The sequence below is a fragment of the Anoplopoma fimbria genome, chromosome 8 (genome assembly GCF_027596085.1).
Source record: "Anoplopoma fimbria isolate UVic2021 breed Golden Eagle Sablefish chromosome 8, Afim_UVic_2022, whole genome shotgun sequence".
In the NCBI taxonomy this organism is placed as follows: domain Eukaryota; kingdom Metazoa; phylum Chordata; class Actinopteri; order Perciformes; family Anoplopomatidae; genus Anoplopoma; species Anoplopoma fimbria.
Window position 1 is genome coordinate 9,834,309 of NC_072456.1, and position 22,726 is coordinate 9,857,034.

The window sequence follows — 22,726 nt, forward strand, 5'->3', positions numbered from 1 at the left end:
GTACGTATTGACACACCCGGAAGTATTTCCCCGGCTGGTGTTGCCCGCAAAATGGTCCGGAACAGCGTTTGCCACACAGCTGAAGTTAGCTTCACGTTCGTAAGGTTCCGAGCGACTCATGCGGGGGGAGCTTGGAGAGAAGTAGTGTGAAACCAACTTCGCTCTCGCTTTACCGTGTGTTGTGTCATACAGCGTTATTGAGACAGCGGAAGTAAGAAAGTCAACCTTGTTTTATTATTACAGCAATTTACACCACAGCCCATATAATCTGCCGTCGATGATTATATATCTCTAACCAACTAACAGCACACGTTGATGTCATTACAGGGCCGGACTGAGGAACCGTTCTCCTTCAAGGTTCTCCGAGAACAAGCGACAACATGCTCGCTCGCATGTTATTCAACCTCCTCAACAACCTCCATGTGGTGGAGAAGTTGGCGGAGTCTCGTCCGATCCGCAGGGCGGCCCAGATCACCGCCTACGCCATCACCAAGGCTCAGATAGCCGGCCGCGACGCCTCGCAGCGGGTCATGCGGTCGCAGACGCTGCGGCAGGTCCGGGACGAGGCCGGCAAAGTCCCCGGTGACCTGGGAGAGATGGGCCACCGCCTCAAGAGAGTCAAGGAGACATTTGTGAATGAAGTGAAGGGGGGCTGGAAGGACGGATCCAAACAGATCAAGAAATAAAAGAGGACTGGGCTGGCTGTGGAGGTGTTAAAGCGACTGATAACTTTTATGGCCAGTTGTTAATAAGCTGACAACATCTCTTGTTTTTGTAGAGTATTGAGCCAACAGTGACTCAAGGGGTTCAAATGACAAGTGATGTAAAAACAATCTGCCTCAGTAATGCAATACAAGAGTGTGGTGGTTAAGGTCAGACAAAGGGGCCTTCATATTGGACACTGATCAGTTCACAACCATGAATGGTGGTTATTTTGTCTGCAACCTATGGCTAGATACTTTAAAGGGGATAAACTAAATAAATTCTCTGTATTCACGTCTCTAAGAATGCATGGGAATCCAAAGTGTGTATTTCATCTTTCAGAAAGCCTGTGGAAAAGTAGGAACAGTCTATTTACTCATTCTAAGTGTGAGGCAAGGTTTAGTAAGGTTAAGTGCACTTTTTCTAAAGTAAAGTGATGATTCAATGAAGACAGACCCTCAGTACTGCCGTCTATCTATGGCATCTTCACTTTAGTCTGCGATACCAAACCACATACTGTTAGTTCAACAAATGATGTCCTGTTTTTTTCTTCCATTTTCCCCCACCTATGTGGACTACAATCCCACCCCAAAAAGCTTTTATGGATCTTTAAGAAGGTGTCCTGGTAAACAATTTGATCAGGAATAAATGTTCATAAAGGGATAGATGTGATGATGATATATATATATAGACAATGAATTTACCATTTGGTTCTGACTGTATGAATAAAGTTTATAATTTATAACAGCACCCTGACTGCTAGACAGTGTCAATATTGATATGTTATAAAGTAAGTCTTAAAAGATTAGAGAAGATTAAAAGATAAGTTAGTTAGGTCTAAATCTTATATCTATATATTTCTGTGTGCCTATGTAAAGGGAAACTGCGATGTGGACTAACATCAGGGACTGCCGGTAAGAAAAGTTGTGTTAGGTTTGCAAAGTCAGAGGGTCTACAGTTCATTGCTTTCAAGTTGTAATTCAGTTAATTTGCCTCCATGATGATGGAGATATGAAACACTGGAAAGAATGAGAGAGATAAGAGGACATTTTATTGCTCTTTGACATTTGCTCACTGCAGTGAATCTAATCATTTACGAGTTAAAGAACTGCACACGTCAAGTCCAAATACAAGGACTTTGATTCCTGGCTCCATTTCTCTTCAGATATTCTATCTGTCCTTTGCCTTCGATAAAACCATGACCCAGTTACTGTGTATTGTACTTTCCCTTAGTGCGGGAATAACAAATCGAATATCATTAGAAAGGGATTTGCTAAATATTTTGATGATTTATTTATTGAAGTAATTTTACAAGGAAACATTTGATGTTTTTTAGCTTTTCAAATGTGAGAACTTGCTGCTGATTTCCTTCCATCCCACTCAATTATGTATCTGTGAGTTTGGGCTTTTGGTCAGACAAAACAAGACATGATCATGACAGGACATGTCCCGTTGGGCTCTAAAAAGTTCTGATGTGCTTTTTTCGCTGACTGATGTTCTATGAATTTAGCAAGAAAATACAAGGATGATTGATCAATTATGAAACTTATACATGACTGGGGTCTTTATATGACTGAAGCTGGGAACATCTGCAGAAAAATTATCACATTAATAACAAAACTTTCACTGAAAGAATAGCTCAACTCAATGCATTTAATAAAGTTTTATTCCATTTGAACAAGCACAGAAACAGCTCATGTCGGCAGCTTTATGTAGCAATACCTGTGCAGACTCACTGGCCTGGCAACTAAATATTAGTTACATGTTACATCATTTCACAGATAAATAAATCTCTATCAGGAGGAAGAGAAGGCAATTGTTTCTGACAGCATGAGTCAGTACATATACACTGATATGGTATCTGAACTACATATAAAAATAAATCTCTCAACATAGGAAAATTCAATTCAAACAAATTCAATCAACATTAACAAGAAACTGCATCAAGCAAAGTAGAGTAGATATGACCGGAACAGGGTAGTTTAAATTAGAAAGAGACATTTCTGGAGTTGTTTGGGTTAGAGGACTTGAGAGTAGTCTAGTATAAACATTTGTTTTCTTTTATAACACTATATTTTGTTTGATATTCCTTTGAAACTATTGCATGACTAAATATATCAAGGCAAATCCCTTCCCAAACCCAAATGGAGTCAATTTATTTCACTAAGTCAAACAAAATGCAAGTTAAACACCCTTTTTAACAATAAAAGTTAAAATCACATTAACTTTTTAGAGCCTATTGTCTTTCATCAACGAACACAAACTCCTCTTTAAATCATCCAGAAAAAACTAAAACTCATTCTCCAGCACAAACCACAGGATGTTCTCTTCATGTCCTCCCCAAATCTGATGGAACCTGACTGTGTCAGGGTTACATGCTCGATTTTTGTCAAATATGTAAACTATGTAAAATATGTAAGAAATCGCTGCAGGTGGAAGGTATTCTGACTACTTGTTGCTGAAGAAGTTCCCATCAATAATCAAAAATAATAGAAAATTAAGAGTTTAATTAATAATTAATCTTTCATTTTAGGTATTTGAGGAGAATGCATGAAGCAGACAGCCTGTGGATAAACACTCATTTTCACACCATTACCAGCACAGCTCTACGTGGAGGCATCACTGCTGCATATTCACTGATATGGCATTAGCTTATAGCAGAAACACAGCCTACACTAAGTGAAGACCGTTTTGGTTAGCTCACAGAGCAAGTGGCAGCAGAATAGAACAGCAATCTGACTTCTATAGTCACATGAAGCATTTAATAACGGGGGAGCTGATCTAAAGGTACCAGGGGGAGAAAGCTTCAAGGTTAGGCTAAGCTAAGCTGATTAACCCCTCCTTACTCATGCTCCAAAGTAATTGCAGACATGAGAGACAGAACGATCATCGCATCTCTGCAAAAAATGATTGTATATCCTAAAAATGTCAAACTCTTCTTTAAAAGACAAGTGGACCTGGTCACTGATCTCAGACGTACACTTGACTACAAGAAAGACAATATAGCTAATGCGGCCTGGATCTTATTAGGAACTCTGTGGTAAACCAGAAGTTAAAGCATTACATGTGACTCGTGTAAAGTTAAAAATCAGATTGTCTGTTCTTTGTAAAATTGAATAGGCATGCACAAACCACTAAAGCAATGTAACAGGTGGCAGCATACACACTGATATGGCAGCTCACCCTCAGTAAACAAAGTGGCCGCAGCACCTTCTCTCATCATGTCGGATTCACGTGAGCTGAAAGTCCTTTAGCGACTAAACTTTCTTATCTGCCACAAAAGCAGGTGACAATGTGCTTAATTTTAACACTAGCAGTATCTAAATCCAAAGGCAGTTCCAACATGCCATCCTCTCTAATTTTAAAAACAACACAGAATCAGGTAGAAATTATGCGATTTTAAATTGAAAAGGGAGTAGGAGAGGAGGCTGGACACCTGTGTCACATTACATCCAGAGGTTTGTCAGCATGAAGCTGAACAGGGCCAGCAGCAGCAGCCATACAGAGGACATCACTGTAAGAGGGAAGAAAAATGGAAAATATTAGTTTGTACATTAGAAAACAATAGAATTCAGTAGCAGCCTCCCTAAACAATATAGTATTTTAGTGTCTTTATTTATGGATCAATCTTTCTGTCTTCACTCTTCAATCTGCCCATGAATTCTGATGATTGAGAATTATTCATTTAATGCACTCAAGCATTTTCAAAATGATAAGGTAAGCCCAGAGGCTACAACATCCATTATATAATCTGCAATATCACAGACACCCCTGGCTGGATTTTGATGAAACAAAGTGATTATTTTTTAAACAAGGTTACATAATAATTACTGATTGTACTGTCCCCACATTCAGCTTAAACATGAGCTGCAATATAGGCCTACTGAGTATTAGACAGTGTTGAAATTCTTGCAGTTTCACAATGTTGAAGTAATAGCTTCAATTTGTGGGACATACGCGTTTTTGTTTTCTTGCAGAGTGTTAGTTTGATACCACTCTGAATTTTGTTGGATAAATATGAAGCTGGAGTCAGCAGCTGGCTAGTTTAGTTTAGCAAAATTATTTTGGAAAGAGGGGGAAACAGCTAGCATGGGTCTGTCCAAAGTGTAGGAATTCACCAACCAGCATCTACCAAGCTCCCTAATGAACACGTGTCTTGTTTGTTTAATCTGTACACCTGAGAGAGCAAGGCTAGCTGTCCCCCCCTTGTTGATATTGTTAAATAGCACTGGAAACTGGCTAACGGTATCTCTTTAGATAAAACGGAACAGGGTGGGGCAAAAACATATGATTGGTTGACGCTTGACAGTTTAATTGGTACTATTAAAAAAAGTTGAGATCACCTCAAGTTAGTGTCTTTGTCTCAGACCCTCACAGAGGTAAAATGTATATTCCAAACATTAAAATCACTTGGATATGCATTGTACTGTGAGGAATGAGTTTTTTGATTTAGTGAGTTTTTACCTGCACTCGATGAGCTACACTCCATGTTGACCAGTGAGTCCATGTAGCCCTGGCCCAGCCACTCCTGGTAGGTCTTTCTGTCACCAACGCCCACGAGGCGCACAGTGGAGTCTTTGAAGATGAGATCTGTGCCTTCGAAGCCATTTGAGTCAAACATCTTGAAACCAGTACCTGTGTCACTGCCGAAATATGTCTACAAGGAAAAAAACAGACATAAAGGGAATCAGAGAAAAAGAGAAACTGAATAAACACAAATTTGTCAAATTCAAGTTACATTCACAAAGTAATCCTGTAGCAACCAGGCTCATTTTTGAGAACTCCTTAATAGTGTGTTCAAGGATACATCAGTGAGTTGAGAGTGGGCTGTTTGAGAAGTTTAATCAATGTAATAAACAATTTCTGCTAATAATTGGGGACATAATAAATAATTAGTAATTAATAATTAATAATTAGATAATCAATAATTATCTGTGTGCGTGAGATATACTGTGTAGTAGCGTGGATGTTTTACCTGTGCACGGTCCAGGAGTCCATAGATAGCGTGGATGTTGGTGTCGGCCCGTACCATTACAGCATGGGAGGGGACTCTAGCCAGGTGACAGTATTTGTACTGTGTGACCTCTGCTTTAGTGTTCTGAGAACAGAGCAGCTGGAAGTCTGAAGACAGGAGATCCGCTGCCCATGATTCACTAGAGAAACCTGAACAAATACACAAAGCGAGGTGGTTATTTCTGTCCCTTAAAATATGAACGTTTTGTACCTTGGAGTTACTTGTCTTACCATCAGTGTTTTGGAAGACAGTAGTATGTTTGATGAAAGCCACATCTCCATCTCCATTTGCAAGACACCTGAATAGACAGATAGACAGACACATATAGTGTTTGGCATAAGTTCAAGTTACTTTTCTATTGGAGACAACAAAGTTGTTAAGTTGGAGAAGCTCTTGTCTTTTGCCCCCCCCTTGTTTCCGGACATAAAAGTCCCATTCCTATTTCCATAGACAAAATTACATGACTGACAGTTGGATCGCTTCTATGACTTGAATCATCAGCACAAAAAGACATTCTGTTACATGCGCTGCTATTAGCGAGTGAATGGACAAAACTTGAGAGAAACATGTAACCCTGTGCATGAGTTTGGGATGTTACCTGAAGGCACCGTTGTATCCATCATACAGGTCTTTTCCTTTCTCACATTTGTTCTTTCCAGTGCTGTCGCCCACACACACACCACACAGGTTGTCAGGAAAACCGGGCTGGTTGGCACCTGGTACGCAGCTTTGCTTGAAGAACCCTCCCACCGCTAAGGGTGATGGGAAACACGAAATTAGAAAAATCTGAACTGGAAGGAAAAGTCTGATTTTAAATATCTTGGAATCATCCTAGAATGGAATCTGTCATTCAAAAAGCATGCTAAAAAGGTAGCAGGTACTATCAAGTTCAACCTGGCTGACTTAGGCACATTAGAGGCCTACCTATCAACAGACACAGCCACACTCTTTATGCATGCCATGATCTTCTCACACATAACATACTGTTGTACACGCTGGTCACAAGCAAGCGTGACAACTCTAAAATCTATTGAGTCCCTTTACAAACAGACACTAAAAACACTTAACCGAAAGGCCAGTAGCTATCACCATCACCATATAGCCACTTCTGAAAAAATCTTCCTATTAAGTAAAGAGAGAGCACTAATGACCTGACCTTTAAACATAAACTAAAGATGTCAATAAGCAAACCAAACCTGCAATCAAGCCTAATGATACCACCTCATCTCTGACATTGCCATTATATGCTCTCATTGTTTTTACAGATCTGATACCTTGTAATGTTTTATGTATTTTATTGTATTGTAGGTGAGGCCACTAAATTGTAATAACCTGCCTACAGACAAACATTTGCTCTCTAGCTAACTCTTTAAATTGAGGTGGAAACTCAAATTTTGATTCATTTGCACTGTCCCTGGCAATTTAATAAATAAATGAATAAATGTGCTTGAAAACAACAGATCTTTAACAGAAAACCTGCGTTACAAACTGAAGGTGTTGATTTGCGAACGTTTCATTAGACAACTCATGAAGGTTGTATGGTTGCAGATTGGTTGTGTGAGGGTTTAATTACTGTGCATTGTAAATATAACACTATATCCATACATTTGAGTTAAATAGCAACAGCCTTAGGCTGAAGTGAGGCATCGTTTCTAGCCTCCCAGTCATTATTACATTAGTGATTCGACATATATTTAATCAACCATCTTAATAATCCATTCAACGTTTAAGTCATTAATCAAGTCAAAATGCTAGACATTCTCTGGTTCCAGCTCTGTACAGTAAATGCGAGGATTTGCTGATCATCTTTGTTATAAATGTAAACTGTGATCTCCATTTTTCCCAACTTTCTTACATTTTAACAATTTACAGTATTAGACCCCTGGATTTCTACGAGTTCTGACGACTCCACAAACACATCTGCTACACACACGAACCAACATCCCCCTGACCTTGAGGTATCTGACAGTGCTGAGGGGTGATCAGGCCTCTCTCCATCAGCGTTGCCACGGGAACGTTCCAGCCAGCTGTGCGACCGTATCCGGTGTGACAGGAGCGAAGGCCGCGCAGGTTGTCAAGGTTACGGATGTCAACACTACTTTTTTTCACCACTGCGACTGCATAGTACATGGAACCATCACGGTCCTCTGGAGAGAAAAAAAACAACAACATTTATCTGTCGTGTTTGAAACAAGAATCTGTAACCATGTGTGTCTGAGTCTCTGTGAGTTTGTGTTTTTACCTGTGTAGCTCTCGCCGGTTGCAGGGACCAGGCCGTACTCTTTGCCTGCTGAGTAGATGTAACCTCCATCCAGAGTGACGGCATCAGCCTCCTTGTTCTGCACAAAAAAATGAAAAGAAACGTGGTATTCATTTGAAGTAAATGAATACCACTGTAGCGGTTCCTCAGGAACCAGCAGTAAGAAACAACTGTTACCTTGATTAGCTTCATGCAGTGAGTCACAGAGTCCCCGTAGACACACCTGATGTAGGGAGTCAGACCTTTACTTTGGAAGGCCACACCCATTTCAGCACACTTCTGCTGCTCACTGTTGGACAACACACACCACCGCAGCGCATCTGGGGTATTTGTAGATAAATGGGTGGGTAGTAAAGAAGGAAATAAAGGTCAATTGATAGGTAAGCTAGGTAGGTAGCCCAGTTAATGAGACAGGGTTGATATACAAATGAATGAATCAATACATTTCACACAGAAGCTACCACAAGTTCCATTTTTGTATCACCTTCAGGTTTACAGTCCATGGCTCGCAGAGCATTATAATACGAGCGACCCATCCACTTTATGGGGTCGTCTGACTCTGCCGCTTGAAAATTGGTGGATGAGCTAGAGAAGAGTACAGTTCCTCCGCCATATTCCACAGACGAAAACATGCTGAAGCCTGACTTTTCCTGCAGACAACGAGTTGAAGTCATTTCAATCCCAAAGATAGAATCATGGCAATGTGTTTAAATGCAAGTGTGATTGCTTCACTGCAGTCCTGTTTGTGGGTGTTCCCACAGTGAGCTTTTTGGACGTACCTGGCCCTCCTTCAGCATTCGGAACACATTAGAAGGAGTGACATCATTGCGGACAACAATCCCACGAAATGGGATGCGGACCAGATGGCATGTTCTCCACTGAGAGACAGGAGCTCGGGTGCCGTCACGACACAACAGCTCATAGTCCGATGACAACAGTGTTGTTGCCCAGGCTGGACCACGACCTGTTGAAAATTTCAGGTTAGCTTACAGAAATGCTTATTAGCTCACGACAATGTTGCCGAATGTGACTCTTATAACCAACTAATTACTGACTATCCAGCTAGCTAACTAAGACTTTACCATCAGTGTTTTCCTCAATAGTTGTGTGTTTGATGAAGGCCACCTCTCCTGCATCCTCAGCCAGACACCTACAGACACAAATCAAACATAAGTAGAGAACTAATGGTCCAAGATACTTGCAGATTTAGTGTTCCTTAAATCCAAGTTTTCATAAAAACTTGCTCTGCTTCATGTCACAAAAGGACACTAACACGCTTTGATATTGCCTTGCATGTTTTTCTATCCATGTTAGCAGGTTGGCTCTAGGGATTGTACATGTTTGTTTACTGTTCAGGTCCAATTCTTTTCTTAACTATTAGATGTATTGTCATTACATTTTCAGGGTCCCTGGAAAATTGTAAAAATAAATTCCGGTTCCCTTACTTTTCCTCTACTGAAGCCACTGCTTAGTTGAACATATCAAACAGGCTTAACTAAGATGTTTTATATGGTTTATATTATACCTGCTAAACATGAGCATGTTACGTATTGTTGAGCATGCTAGTGTTAGCATTTAGTTCAAATGCTAAATTGATTTAACGTAAATTGTTTTATAGACATTTTGATAAATGTTTAAACATCTTTGTTTTGGCAACATTTCTATCCTAAAACAGCCCTAAAAACAGAAAGGAATTTTATATTGATATATATATATTGACACAATGAAATAAAAAATAAAAAAGTACTGGTAATAGTATAGGACAGGAAGGAGACTAGATATGTCTTGGAGTGGATGCAAATGACATTTACATACTCAGTTCTCCAGAACTGTAACTTCTGTGTGTTACCTGAACGCTCCTTCGTAGCTGTAGTATCTCTCTTTGTTGCTCATCTCACATTTGTGCAGTCCAGTATCATCTCCTTTGCACAGTTGACACAGAGACGGGGGGTCCCCCTTCTCGTTTGCTCCAGGGATACAGCTGGCATTGAAGAAATTTGCCACACCTGACCACAAAAACACACGTCTATCTGGCTTTTTGTATATACGTCTTTGTATGTCTATGTTTATGTGTGTGTAGTGCATGTTTCCTACCCTCAGAGATCTTGCAGCCCATCACAGACATGTAGCCCTGGTCTATGAGATATCCTAAAGGCATTTTCCAGCCAGCTGTTCGGCCTTTACCGGTGTGGCAGCTCTTTTTTCCTGCCAGGTTGTTGATGTTGATGCCAGAATTTGCTTTCTTCACCAAAGCCACTGCAAAGTAGGAAGCACCGGTGTCTGAGGGAAAAACACCACAGGTGTTAAAACACATATGACAGTAAAAGGTGCCATGAGCATTGACAGCATTGTACTGTATGACATTTTGGCCCTGAGATCAAGGTCTAAGAGATCAAAGAGCAGACTACCACTCCTGTTTTGAAATAACCTACATGCAAAACAGAGATTATAATTAGGGTATCATGTGTGATAACTGGGGACATGCCTGAATTAACTCAATACAAGGACCTGTACTTTTATAGCGCTTTTATAGTCAGCGCTTTCAACACTACATTCATTCACCAATTTACACCGATTCATATACTGATGGCAGGCTAGGTGCCACTGTCCATCAGGACTAAGCCTATATTAAGTGTGTTGCCAAAGCACACATCGACATGGACTAGAGGAGCCAGGGATCGAACCGCTGATCCTCTGGTTAAAGGCTACCCGCTCTACCTCCAAGCCACAGTCACCCCATCTTGTCTCCATCCAGTGGATGAATTATGGTATTGCATTTATTCTACAGGCATTGTCCTTCAATACAAAGCTGGTGAAATAGACCAGTGGGTTATGGCTTTCTTTGAATGAGAACAGCTCGGTCTGACTGATTGATTTAAAAAAAAAAAAAAAAAAAAAAAAAAAAAAGCCAAAACAGTTGTATATATATGGAATTAATACTTATAGGTAATCTGACTATTCCTTTAAACATTAAAACAGCTATACTGAATGATGTAACCTGCCCTTCAAATCTGATAATCTGACTGAGCAGAAAAAGTTTAACTCTAATAAAATCATTTTCACACGTGTCATTCCCGCTGACTTACTACCTCTGTCTCTTTTATTTTCTCTGTTTATGTCTGTCTTTCTGAATAAAAAAACACTTCTTACGATCAGCTTTTGTTTCACTGGCAGCAATCTTGAAGGAAACCGTCTTCCCCAGATTATAGATGTCAGTGCTGAACATGGACAAGGCATCTACTTCTTTTTTCTGCACAGATACAGAAAACAAAAAGTTAAAGGGTGTTGTAGATATCAAGGAGTTTCCACTTTACCTTAAGGGCCCCAATGTTAAAAGACTCACACAAACAGCTATGAAGAGTTTCTGACAAATGAAGCGTAGAGAAGACATTATCGAACAAAACAACCATATCTTTTCTCTTAAAATAGGTGCATGAGAGTCTATCTAAATAAAATATACTGGATGAGGTTTGTCAGGCTCACATCAACATGAGGTTCAAAGATTCAACTCTAGATTATAAATGGTTTTGAGAGGAATAGCCTGGGCTACTTAATAATAGTTTGAGCTTGTTAGGTATTTCTATTACATCGTTACATAGTAAAATGTATAATTCACCCATTTCCATTTGTGTTTCACTCACAGTTCAGCTTGGGTATCAGAAATCTTGTAGTTTGTAGTTGTCATAAACAGTCCAGTGTGCTTTTTGCTGCCTGATAGCTTTCACCTATTCACCTATTTAGAAGTTTCTTGCAACATACCATATAACGTTAGTTCCTGCCTTGTTATCTGCTGCCTGATTGTGTGTTCAGCCACTTAAAGTATTTTATTAGCTTTTACAATATTGAGTCCTCTGATTATCTGACTAATTGATTGACGGCTCATTTATTAAGATATTTTACAATGAAAAAGACATGTTGACTGACAAGGTTTTATTCTAATAAGTTGCTGTTGTCAGAATCTGACCTCTAGTTTCTGAACGCAGCCGTCTACTGTCTGGCCGCTGACACAGCTGAGGGACGGTTGGATGGAGACTGCGGCGAAAGCCTTCGACATGGTCTGACATTTCCTCTGCTCTTCATCTGAGATGGTGCACCATCTGATGTTGCTTTGGCCAAACACTGAGAGAGACACACACACACACACACACACACACACACACACACACACACACACACACACACACACACACACACACACACACACACACACACACACACACACACACACACACACACACACACACACACAGAGAGAGCACTCATCATTCACTTATTAAACAATTCAACCAAATGATTCATGAAGACATCCTTTCATCTCAGGTGTCCAACAACTATGTCTATATTCTGCTATTTCAACTGCAACTTCTGCATCAGTAGGCTACAGTACAGGGCTTCCCAACCGGGACCCGGCATGCTTCTCATATGTTGCTTTTAACTATTGGGAAATACTTGAGAGTTTTATCCCCTCAGGCCTTTTAAATGATCAAATTTATCAAAATTAGACCATTTGAGAAACATACTTTATGGTTGAACTAATTACAACTCACATGCAACTTGTGACAAAGGGTCATGAGTAAATATTGCTTATGAACCAGTATTGGATGAATAGGATACTGCACAAATATACTTTGTGTTTTCCTATTAAAACAATCATACATAAACCTTAAAGGTCAAATGGAAAAATATTCGACATGATCAAGCTATAATATTAATGATAATCATGATTTTTAAATTAATGTCATACTATTCTTTACAGTATATGTTTTTATTTGTTTGTTAATTTGCTGCTTGAATAATTTTTTTTGTAAGTTGTATAAAGTGTTTAAATGATCTCTTACCAGTTTGTAGTATTAGCAGTAGAGCTCCTGCTGTCCTCCAGATGGCCATGGCTTCTATCTTCCTCTCTCTATTGGGTAAAATAACCTCCTTTTCCCTCGCCTCTACTTTATATGATGACTCTTGAGTCAAAGTCCAGCTTCTATCTTCAAGACTCGGCGTAAAGTCCTGGTGCGGAGCTCAGAGGCTGTATATTTTACTGATTTACAACTCTACATATTAAACATTTCATGAAGAAGTCATAAGGCTCTCAGCTCGAGTGTTTGAACCTCAGCATAGAGTTTATGAAGCTTGCCTCTCTTGGGTAACCTGGTGTGACACGTAACTGCTGCCACTTTCTGGCTGCAGGCCAAAGCCCAGACAGAGAGGTCTTTCAGTCAGAAAACCCCACCTCTGCTCTTGTGTGTGGTGCTTTTCCACTGATGGGGAAAAAGGAAAGAGGGGATTCATGCAAAAATGGTGAGGCTGTTGGTCACTGACTCACTACTCTGGCTGCTGAGAGGAACAAAACTGTTTAGCTGCTTTTGTTGCAAACATTGACCTGGTCTCTGACTTTAAGAAGTTTGTCCTTTACATAATATTTAGATGATATCAGTTATTCACAGATAAACTGTTAACTGAGTCTTTTAATCATGGAGTGGTTTTTATTGTGGTAATTATTATTACTATCACTTTAGTAAGATTTTACATAGTTATGTATGATAGCTTATAATTACGATGCATTATCTACCTCACTATATAGAAAAATGTTAAACAATTAGCCCCAAGTTGAAATCTACCACAGTAAAATGCCAACAATGATGCAGAACTCAGCGGGGCTCAGCCTCATAGTGGTGTTGTAGCAAGTAGCTGCTGCATATCAAATTATATGTGATTATTATTGTAAAATATTTCTGGTGAAACACAGGAAGGAAGCGTAATCATAAAAACATGTAATTGCTCTGATTGTTCCTCCGTGTTTATGGTCAATCTGGTATTGGGCCAACTACGGACATTACCAAAGCATGAGGGATAAGAAGAACATAAAAAATGGTTTTAGGCCTGGAATGAATTATGAAGGCAACAATAGCGAATACTTCTCGTGCTTAAACCTATAAATGAAATCAAATGAAACAGGGTAGACAATGCAATTTTAAAACACGACATAAGGTGGAGCTGGGAAAAGTAATGAAGTTATTGTGAGGCAGTTAATTTGGTTGCAGAAACTGACACTAGTTATTTGGGGAGTCAGTTACGTTTATGGTGCTTCAACACTTACAAGACACAACTTGTTGGAGTGAGGATGACACAGATTTGACAGCCAAACCGATGTGTCACGACGCTGCTATTTTCCCTTCTCAAAATTCAGCGCCTAACATCAGCTGACCTGAGAATCTGCTGTCAGATCTGACTCTCTCTCTAATTTAAAGCTGTTGAGTTGCAACACACTATACAGTTTACATGCAAAGAACTCATTTTCTTCTCATGTAAATGTTGAAACAGCAGATCTTGCTGTTCCTCATGTTTAACAAGGAACATGTTTTTCTCACGTACAGCCGGCTCTGTGTGCATCCAAAGTACATATAAAGACATTTTTTTTTTACAATTGGTGATACGTTCTTGAATCATCTATGTTTCATATCTCCTTTTACTCTGTAGATTACAGCAGGAAATTATCCTCTGATTACCTGATGATTGCGACTTGAACCCAAGGAGAACCGGATGAACTCAAGGAGAGTGATAATGTCAACTTTGGACCTTACATAATTGAATGAGGTGAGACAACAGCTGAATGTGCGATATGTGAAGATGTCTTTGGATCAACGTATTTGAGAATTCACCTCAGGGATTCATATTTTGTAAAATTTGGGAGAAATTTCTTAAAACAACTAAAACAGCTCTGAATCTTCCAGAGTCAATAGCGCTGCTGCAGAAGCTGGGTGTCTGCTAAAGGGAGCCACATTAGACATCAGTAGAGACCCCAAAAAAACCTGCAGTAGAGGTGAAAGTCAAGCAGAATATTTCATATATACAGCTTTCATATCATATGCACATTCATTCACATTCAACAACGCAAAAAGAATAATCATATCTGGCCATCGGTCGAAGAATTTCAATAAATCTTGATAAGATTTTTATTTTTTTTGTACCAAAATAGGCAGTTAGAGCAGGGATAAATATTATAATGTTAGATATAGATCCATCTCTTTAATAGATTCTTTGCATCGGTGCTTCACTCTAACAGACAGTGGCATGGTCCCCTGGCTAAAACACACAGCCAGAGTCACACAGCGAGTCCAGTTCTGTCAACTGACAATACCACTGGTTTACTGGATTCATAGAGCATTACAGACGGAAATAAGTAATTCAGCTGGACATTCTGTGACGAAATATTAAAGCTTTTGAAACACGTAGTCAAAACTATTTATAATTGGGGTCTTAGCGCGACTCTCTTGACAGAACGGTCTTTCTGTACGTCTCGGGTCTCCAGTCAGCTTGGAAGAGTTGCCGCGGGGTTTGAGGATGGAGATGGGAAGTGGGTGGCTGACAAGGTCCGCAGGACCTTTGTTACATAAAGCATCTTGGTATTTCAAATGTTAGCCTAACAACAGAATTTTTTTGTCATGTTTCAGGTAAGCTCCATTTGTGACTCCACTTGCTTTTAGCTATGTTTTTGGTCTCCACCACCTCCTGAGGGAGGTATATCTGGCTCTTTAACTGCTAAATGCTCCACTATGTTCACCAGCTAGTCTCTGTTTCTGTCTTTGAAAGCTTTATGACCAATGTCATAAATGTTGCAAAAAATTTCCATAAAGCAGAAGGGAGCTGATAATTATCTGGTCACACTGTTTTCACATTGTCAGTGTCATTTGATACATTGTTATTGAAAAAAATAAATAGATAATTGTCGCTTTAAGGGAAAAGCTAAATCGTAATTGTCTCACCTTTTGCAGTGGGTTGCTTTCAAAAGGTAATTTCATCATCACACATAAGTCTACTATCTGCCCTTAAAGGGATAAAAGTTTGCTTGAGGCTAAACCATCATTTAAATAGTTTATTCCCGCAGACTGTGACACTCACTACTTCTCTTTATTATTATTATTATTATTATTATTATGAAATTCACATTAAAGTTGTTTTCATTCACAGCTGACCCTGCCAAATTTTGATCACCATTATAGCTCAAAACCAATCACAAGATATGAATAATGCTGCCCAGGGGAGTTAAGATGTGCAAAGCGAGGGTCCGTGACTGACATGGCCAGCATCAATAGGCTACTTTTACTGTAAAGTTACATCAGAGCCTGTAAAGTGGGAAACGGGGATTGATAATAAATACATTTCCGTAAATGTGGACATATGTGTGATCATGAAAACACCTTTCATGATACAACCCACTGCTGGATATCAGGTAAGAATATAACGCTTTGATTCTCCACCATGTGCTTGTATCATGGAGAGACGTATGGAGCGCTAAGGTCACAGATGGAGCTAGTTTCAGGTGTTGTTCATGCACACTGGAACTGAAGGCTGAAACTAATAAATCCAGCATGAAACAAAAAAAATCTGTTGCAAAAGAGCTAATCCAGTTGATCAGTGGGTAATGACAGTGGCGTTTACCAGAGTTCACCTGATGTCTTTAACTACACCGCCAATAGCCATAAAGAGTTCAATGACCTCGTTAGCTCTTTCTAACCAGCATATTAATCCTTTATAGCTGAAAGAAAAGTGAGTGCATCACACATCCAAATACCTGAAACACTGGGATGGAATGAACTCTGTCAAGATGCTTTAAGAAACCAGCCCTCACTAGTGCAACTGCAGAATGAAGGAAAGCCATAACGATGATGCTGATGATTATGATCGTGATAATAGTGTTGATGAAGAAGATGATACACTGTTTGATGCTGGAGTGCTCGACTAACGTCACACTGTGAATGTGAAGGACAAGAGAGAGATGAAGGCATGAGACAGAGAGGAGGAGGAGGAGGAGGCAGAGAAGCCCTTGTTCGAAGAAGTCTTGGTTGATACATGTTTTTTAAACGAATGATCTTGGCCCGTATTTATCAAACTGCTAAAAGTAAAATGTTGGACTTGAAATCCTTCACTTTTACCTTCTCAGAATCAGGTAGTTTTAGCCTATCATTTCCGTTTGTCTGCGTATATCTGTGTTTTTGATTCCATTTCAGCCCATTACTTGTCCATATTTGCATATTTATGTTTTATAAATATATTAGATTGTTTTTACTTTCACGTTAGTTTCTACTGGAGATATTGAGGATTTTACAGAAATAAAATGTACTTCAAACACTAAAATGACATGTTTTTGCAGAATAACACGTAACGCATTGAAATCTAACAGGGCAGATGTTCAGTAAATCCTTGACACTGATTGGCTGTTCTTACTCCTAGGTGTAATTAATCATGTGATCACTTGAAAGACGCTCGAAAACATGAATCCTCCACTTTGAGTGAGACGCTTGATAAATGTGTCCTAAGATTTACTTTTAGAGAATAACCTTCTTAAAAGCGTCATTCTCAGAATTAGGCTCAATACTTTATTTATTTATAAAGCTATCTAACTTAGTTTTCTACTTAAGATTTGATAGAGAATCCCTGCTTGTTACAAAAAAATATCAACAAGGGTCTCAATGGTAGAAATCCTAAATTATGATTATTTTCTTGCTACTTCTCTAAACAGTACTATTGTACTATAATTTGAATTTGGCCCTTGATACCAACATGCTGGGGCACGTTATTAAGTTTCCAACTCATTTCCTAAGTCTGTAGTCTAAAGAGTGGGACATGAGAGAGAGATAGAAAAAGACTAAACATGAGCAATGCCATGAGGAAAGACAGACAGACCAGGAAGGAGATCAACATTTTGTCCCAAAAACATGCTCTTAAAGCTACAGCGTGCAAAAGTCTGCCTCTTGGTGACAATATAATCATTACAAACCCATACATGAATGCATTACCCTTCGTTAATATGAAAACAACAACGACAACAACAATAAGAAGAACAATAACGAAATCAAATCAGATAATGGTACATGTCGCCTTGATTTGAACCTCCTCCTTAAACATTAAGGAACTGAGCCGTAGGAAGATCCACCAATAGGCTGCTGGACAGACATAAGCTCCTCCCACTTCAGGAAGTAGCAGTCCCAGATAGTCCCAGCCTCATCTGACTTCGTGTGCTTGTGTAAATCTGTGTGTGTTCAGTAATGTGTGTTTAGGAGAAGAAAGAGAGAGAGAGAGAGAGAGAAGCAGGCCGATAATAGAAAATTAGAGGAAGTGTTGAAAGAGTGATGTGTGTGATTATGTAGTATGTGTGTGTTTTTTTCAAAGTCGCTCCTTGGTGGGCACCCAGATGTAAGGACCGGACTGCTCCTCAATAATCTGCTTCACCTGCGTATACACTTCCTCTAGAGTCGAGCCCTGGACAATAGCTGCAGACAGAGAGAGAGAGAGAAATGAACATCCAAGAAGAACATCTAGCAAAACATATTACCATGGTAACCCACTGTGTCTGCTAAACTATATTTAAAATCTCCGTTAAAGAGGGAGTAACCTTTAAAGGTCAAAATCTGTGTATTAGAGTGTGTGTATGTTGGATCTTTACACATAGACTTCCTGGGAAAATAAGATTATGAATCTGTTCCCTCATGATCAGGAAATACAGCCATGTTTTAACCAAGTAATGTTATTGTTGGGAAATTTTATAATTCTCTTTCCTGCCCAAAGTTAGATGAGAAGATCAATACTACTCTCATGTCTGTGAGTGAAGGATGGAAGCATAAAGTCTAGAAACAGCTAGTCTGCCTCTGGCCAAAGTAAAAAAAAAAAAACACCTCAGAAGCTCACCAATTAAAATGTTATATCTTGTTAACTGGTGCAACTATTTCTTAACGAACTGCGGTACATTATTTGCCTGTGTGCGTATTTCTGTGCTTGTAACTAACCGGTGAAGAACTCTGTGAACTCCTGCTCCAGTTTGACAGCTCTGTCGAAGGTCTTCCTCGCCTGCTCCTCAGTGAAACGCTTGTTCATCTCTCTGGAGAGACAAACAAGAGATACAAATATCAAGCTACAGAAAAATAAAAAATGTGAACTTTGTACATGAAACTAAACCCTCAGCAATCTTCTTGACCTCATTGTGAAGTTCAACAGTGGTCAAATGACACTATGATGATTAATTATTTTTACACTGGAACTGCACATGCACAGTATGGTTGGTTTGAATGTGATTGCAGAAAAGTTATGGACTTGTTGGTGTTTTATTACACTTGCAGTATTTAGTTCACGTAGTTTACATGTAATCTCACCACAAGGTCCATTAAGTAGCTTGTTCTGGAGCATTCAACAATGTGACATGCATCAGCAGATAAGGGTTCAGTTGTCATTAAACTGTAGATTTTTATTCCTCTGAAAACTTTTAGGATTTCTCATTCATGTTGTGCTAAAAGGTTGAGCCTGAGAGTCAAGCTGCTGACAGGGACCGTCTGATATTAAGAGGTTTTTTTGTAAACTGCTGTTTCCAAGGTCTAGAATGATCTTTTAAACTGGACTTTAAGATCAACACGGCTACTATCTGCTGATGAGGAACATGTGAGCTTTAAATGAAGCAACGAAATGAACCTTGTGGTAAGATCGTTCAACTCAAATGCAGGATGTTGTTTATGTTACGGTGGTGGTGTTGATATTCACGATACTTACAGTATGTTGTCGACATTGCTTGGTCTAATGAAGACAGCGATGGGATGGAGGCCTGCCAACTGGAGACGCTTTATCGCATTCCCTGATACATCCAGTATACAGTGTTTACCCTGAAAAAAGATATAGAAACCGTGTTTCCATTTCTGTTTCTATGTCAAGCAAAATTGAAGCATTTTTCTGAATTGTTGCAAAAAAAATACAAATTAGGTATTTCAATCAACTGTTTTTTTTATCAAATTAACTCAGCTCCAGTGTAGTTTGAACAGAAGTTGGCGCTATAGGCTTTTATGACTGTAATCCTCCTGTAATGCAATACTCCAAAATGCACATAAAAATACGTGAATGTAAACACGGCGAGAGTTTTTTCTGTTTCCTCTGGTCTTTGTATTGTATCTCCTCTCTGCTCACACTCTCTCTTTACACTCACCTTGTCAGCGACTTCTTTGACCGACTGTATGCTGGTTCCATACAGATGGTTGTTATACTGTCCGGCCTCTATGAACTTGTGTTCCTGGATCTCTTGCTCCATGAGCTCCCTGGAGGACATGAAGTGGTAATCTCTGCCGTCCACCTCGTAGTCTCGCCGCGGCCGCGTTGTGTCTGGGTATCATACATTTTACACACATTATTCTCAACATAAACCGTGATCTTTTTTTTTTTTTTTTTTTTTTTTTACCTTAACCATGAAGCTTAGTTGCTTAAACCTGAGCATTTGTTTTGCAACATTAACCACGGGGCATTATGCGTTTCTGCAAGCATGATATGAGGAAATATGATATGTGCAAAGTTCCAGTATTATTCTAGAGCTCACTGGTTGGATTCATTGTATAGCCTAAGCAGAAGTTATACTTTGCACGTCCACAAGGGTCCGCTAGGCTTAAGATACTCACGTGGGACACAGGAGCCAAACTTGTCAGGGAACTCGGAGATGAGGTCATCGTTGATCCGATCTTTCATTGGTCCAAGCACGATGACTGGCCGCGTGTAATTTACTGGATTATGAAAAACAGAACCAGGTCAGCACACACAAAGATACACAGTATGTTGAGTTAACACTTGAATACAAAAAATCATATAAATTACAGTTATTTAAACTCATATATTATATCAAATTCATAATTTGTGTATATGCTGTTGAATGCCGTCAGTTCCCTACTTCCCAAGACCGTGTTACATAAATAGAGAACAAATGAAAGTGTGAAACTAAAATTAGATGACAATGTGAAGTTAAGCACTGACCCTCTTGCTGCATGACAGGTTGGTAAGTGAGTAAGATCTCCTCCTGGCCAGCTGATCGAAAAAAGAGAAATGATGAACACATTTAGAGGCACAGCAGGCAATAAAACACACCCGAACCTTTCCTTCCTATGGACTGAACTTCTGCAACAGCTCTGGCTGGAGAAGCAGAGAAAGGTAACTTACACACAAACACACGCGCACACACACACACACACAGACAGACATGCACATAAGAACACAAGAATCACAACACAACCAAAAATACATGTGCATGTATGCATGAGACACTCACAAGCACACACAGAGAAACACACACAAATAAAAATAAAAACTGAACAAGAATGAGCAAAGAAAGAAGAGAGAAAGAGAGAAGAAATGAAAGAAAGAATAAAAGAAAGAGATAGAGGAGGGTCTAGACTTACAGGAACTACTCTCACTATCGCTGGTGCCAGAGGTTACCAGCTCTGGAAGGACAAGACAGGTCAAGGTCAGCAACACACACACATACAAACACACATATTCAGACAAAAGCACACAGACTTACATTGTTTATATGTCGCACAACCACTGACTCACTTCCACTTATGACAGAAAACATCAGACACACAATATCATTCCATCCATCCGTTTTCTAGATACACTCATCCTGGTCAGGTGAGCAGGAGGCCAGAGCCTTTCCCAGCATGCATCATACAATCTCAAAGGTATGTGGACACCTGAACATAGCAGCCTCGAAGAGACAACATGATTTAAAAAATTGAAAATGCCTACTTTATTACATTAATAAAAGGCACAAAAAAGTCCAGAGGATTCCTTGGAAAAACATTGGTCAAATTTTTGGGCATCAAATATTGTACTTTTTCAAAGCAATAAAGGAGAAATTCTGAAGGGGTACACTAGCAATTCACTATTTCACTGAATTGGCTGAATTCGGAGAAGCTCAATACAAAATGTTTTGTGTGCTACTGCAGTTTTTGTAAAAGAAATCCTATTCAGATATTACGACAGTTTTACCTACACACTTGAATTTAATTGAATAAGCTACCCTGGACAGGGGCCTTATGGAATCAAATTGTACAGTTCTTTGAATCTACTTTACTGTCCATTTCAGTTCACCCTCTTCCTCCCTCTCCACCATGCTCCTCTTCCTCCATCCCAGAACAGGGTTGAGGAGAAGGATTTGAAGGAGGATTCAGGAGTGAAGACGAGGGTGGAGGTGAAAGGTACAGTAGTGTCAATCTGGTTTGTTGAAAAGCTGAAGTTACATGATGTGACCAACAGGTGTCACTGCTGGAGAGAATACCTACCTTTATCATCCTGATCCTGAAGAGAGAGAGAGAGAGAGAGAGAGAGAGAGAGAGAGAGAGAGAGAGAGAGAGCGCATTAAACACCATACAAAGAATGATGGTAACAGTATATTGACTGTTATCAGCAGAAGCACTATTTGAAAGCTCACAGGTTCTCTATTCCTCTCACACACATTTCGAGCAAACAAGACTAATTTGCAGTTTTTCTCAGCGCACAGAGCCAGGGGATAAAGCATGTGTGTGTGTGTGTGTGTGTGTGTGTGTGTGTGTGTGTGTGTGTGTGTGTGTGTGTGTGTGTGTGTGTGTGTGTGTGTGTGTGTGTGATAATTTTTAATTATCAGCTCTTCACCGTGCAGAGTTGCTGATTGCAGACTTGCTGATTCACGCAGAGTGCGAGGCAAACAGAGTGCGAGCTGACAACACGGTGATATCAATAGCTAGTGTTAGACTTGTGTGTCAGCTCTGATCATCACGCTGTGTGAAGTGAGATTAAAGTCTCACCTCTACTTGGAGCTCAGCCTGGAAACTTTCAAATTTAGAATTATCAAAGTAACAAAAAGATTGTTTGAGTGCTTTTAATTTAATTGTTAACCAGCCTATACTTTTCTTAGTAACAAGTGGTGTAGCACTTGTTACTGCCTTAGGACATTTTTTGTTAACTCATACACA

General features: G+C 39.6%; 3 protein-coding genes across 3 annotated transcripts in view; 1 reads left to right on the forward strand and 2 right to left on the reverse strand.

Moving 5' to 3' along the window:
* The first annotated feature begins 114 nt into the window (after nt 1–114).
* ncbp2as2 (NCBP2 antisense 2 (head to head)) lies at nt 115–1,446 on the forward strand. The gene is made up of 2 exons (XM_054602625.1): nt 115–211; nt 328–1,446. Exon 2 carries the CDS (start codon nt 381–383, stop codon nt 684–686), a length of 306 nt encoding a protein of 101 aa, XP_054458600.1. The 5' UTR covers nt 115–211; nt 328–380; the 3' UTR covers nt 687–1,446.
* Nucleotides 1,447–4,148: 2,702 nt separating this feature from the next.
* On the reverse strand, nt 4,149–12,871 carry meltf (melanotransferrin). Its single transcript, XM_054603329.1, has 16 exons — nt 12,815–12,871; nt 11,941–12,095; nt 11,127–11,226; nt 10,071–10,256; nt 9,826–9,982; nt 9,059–9,126; nt 8,756–8,940; nt 8,461–8,626; nt 8,154–8,296; nt 7,959–8,055; nt 7,669–7,863; nt 6,315–6,468; nt 5,947–6,014; nt 5,678–5,865; nt 5,167–5,359; nt 4,149–4,216 (listed from the first exon to the last, which is right to left on the reverse strand). Exons 1-16 carry the CDS (start codon nt 12,861–12,863, stop codon nt 4,149–4,151), a joined length of 2,172 nt encoding a protein of 723 aa, XP_054459304.1. The 5' UTR covers nt 12,864–12,871.
* Nucleotides 12,872–18,071: 5,200 nt separating this feature from the next.
* The window catches only part of LOC129094992 (disks large homolog 1-like), a 98,032-nt gene continuing 93,377 nt past the window's right edge, over nt 18,072–22,726 (reverse strand). The window contains exons 17-24 of the mRNA XM_054603328.1: nt 22,058–22,073; nt 21,173–21,214; nt 20,751–20,801; nt 20,402–20,503; nt 19,939–20,111; nt 19,512–19,621; nt 18,758–18,849; nt 18,072–18,244 (exon numbers count right to left, since the gene is read on the reverse strand). Of these exons, the coding sequence (XP_054459303.1) occupies nt 18,138–18,244; nt 18,758–18,849; nt 19,512–19,621; nt 19,939–20,111; nt 20,402–20,503; nt 20,751–20,801; nt 21,173–21,214; nt 22,058–22,073 (693 nt within the window). The 3' untranslated portion in view covers nt 18,072–18,137. The remainder of the gene's footprint in view (nt 18,245–18,757; nt 18,850–19,511; nt 19,622–19,938; nt 20,112–20,401; nt 20,504–20,750; nt 20,802–21,172; nt 21,215–22,057; nt 22,074–22,726) is intronic.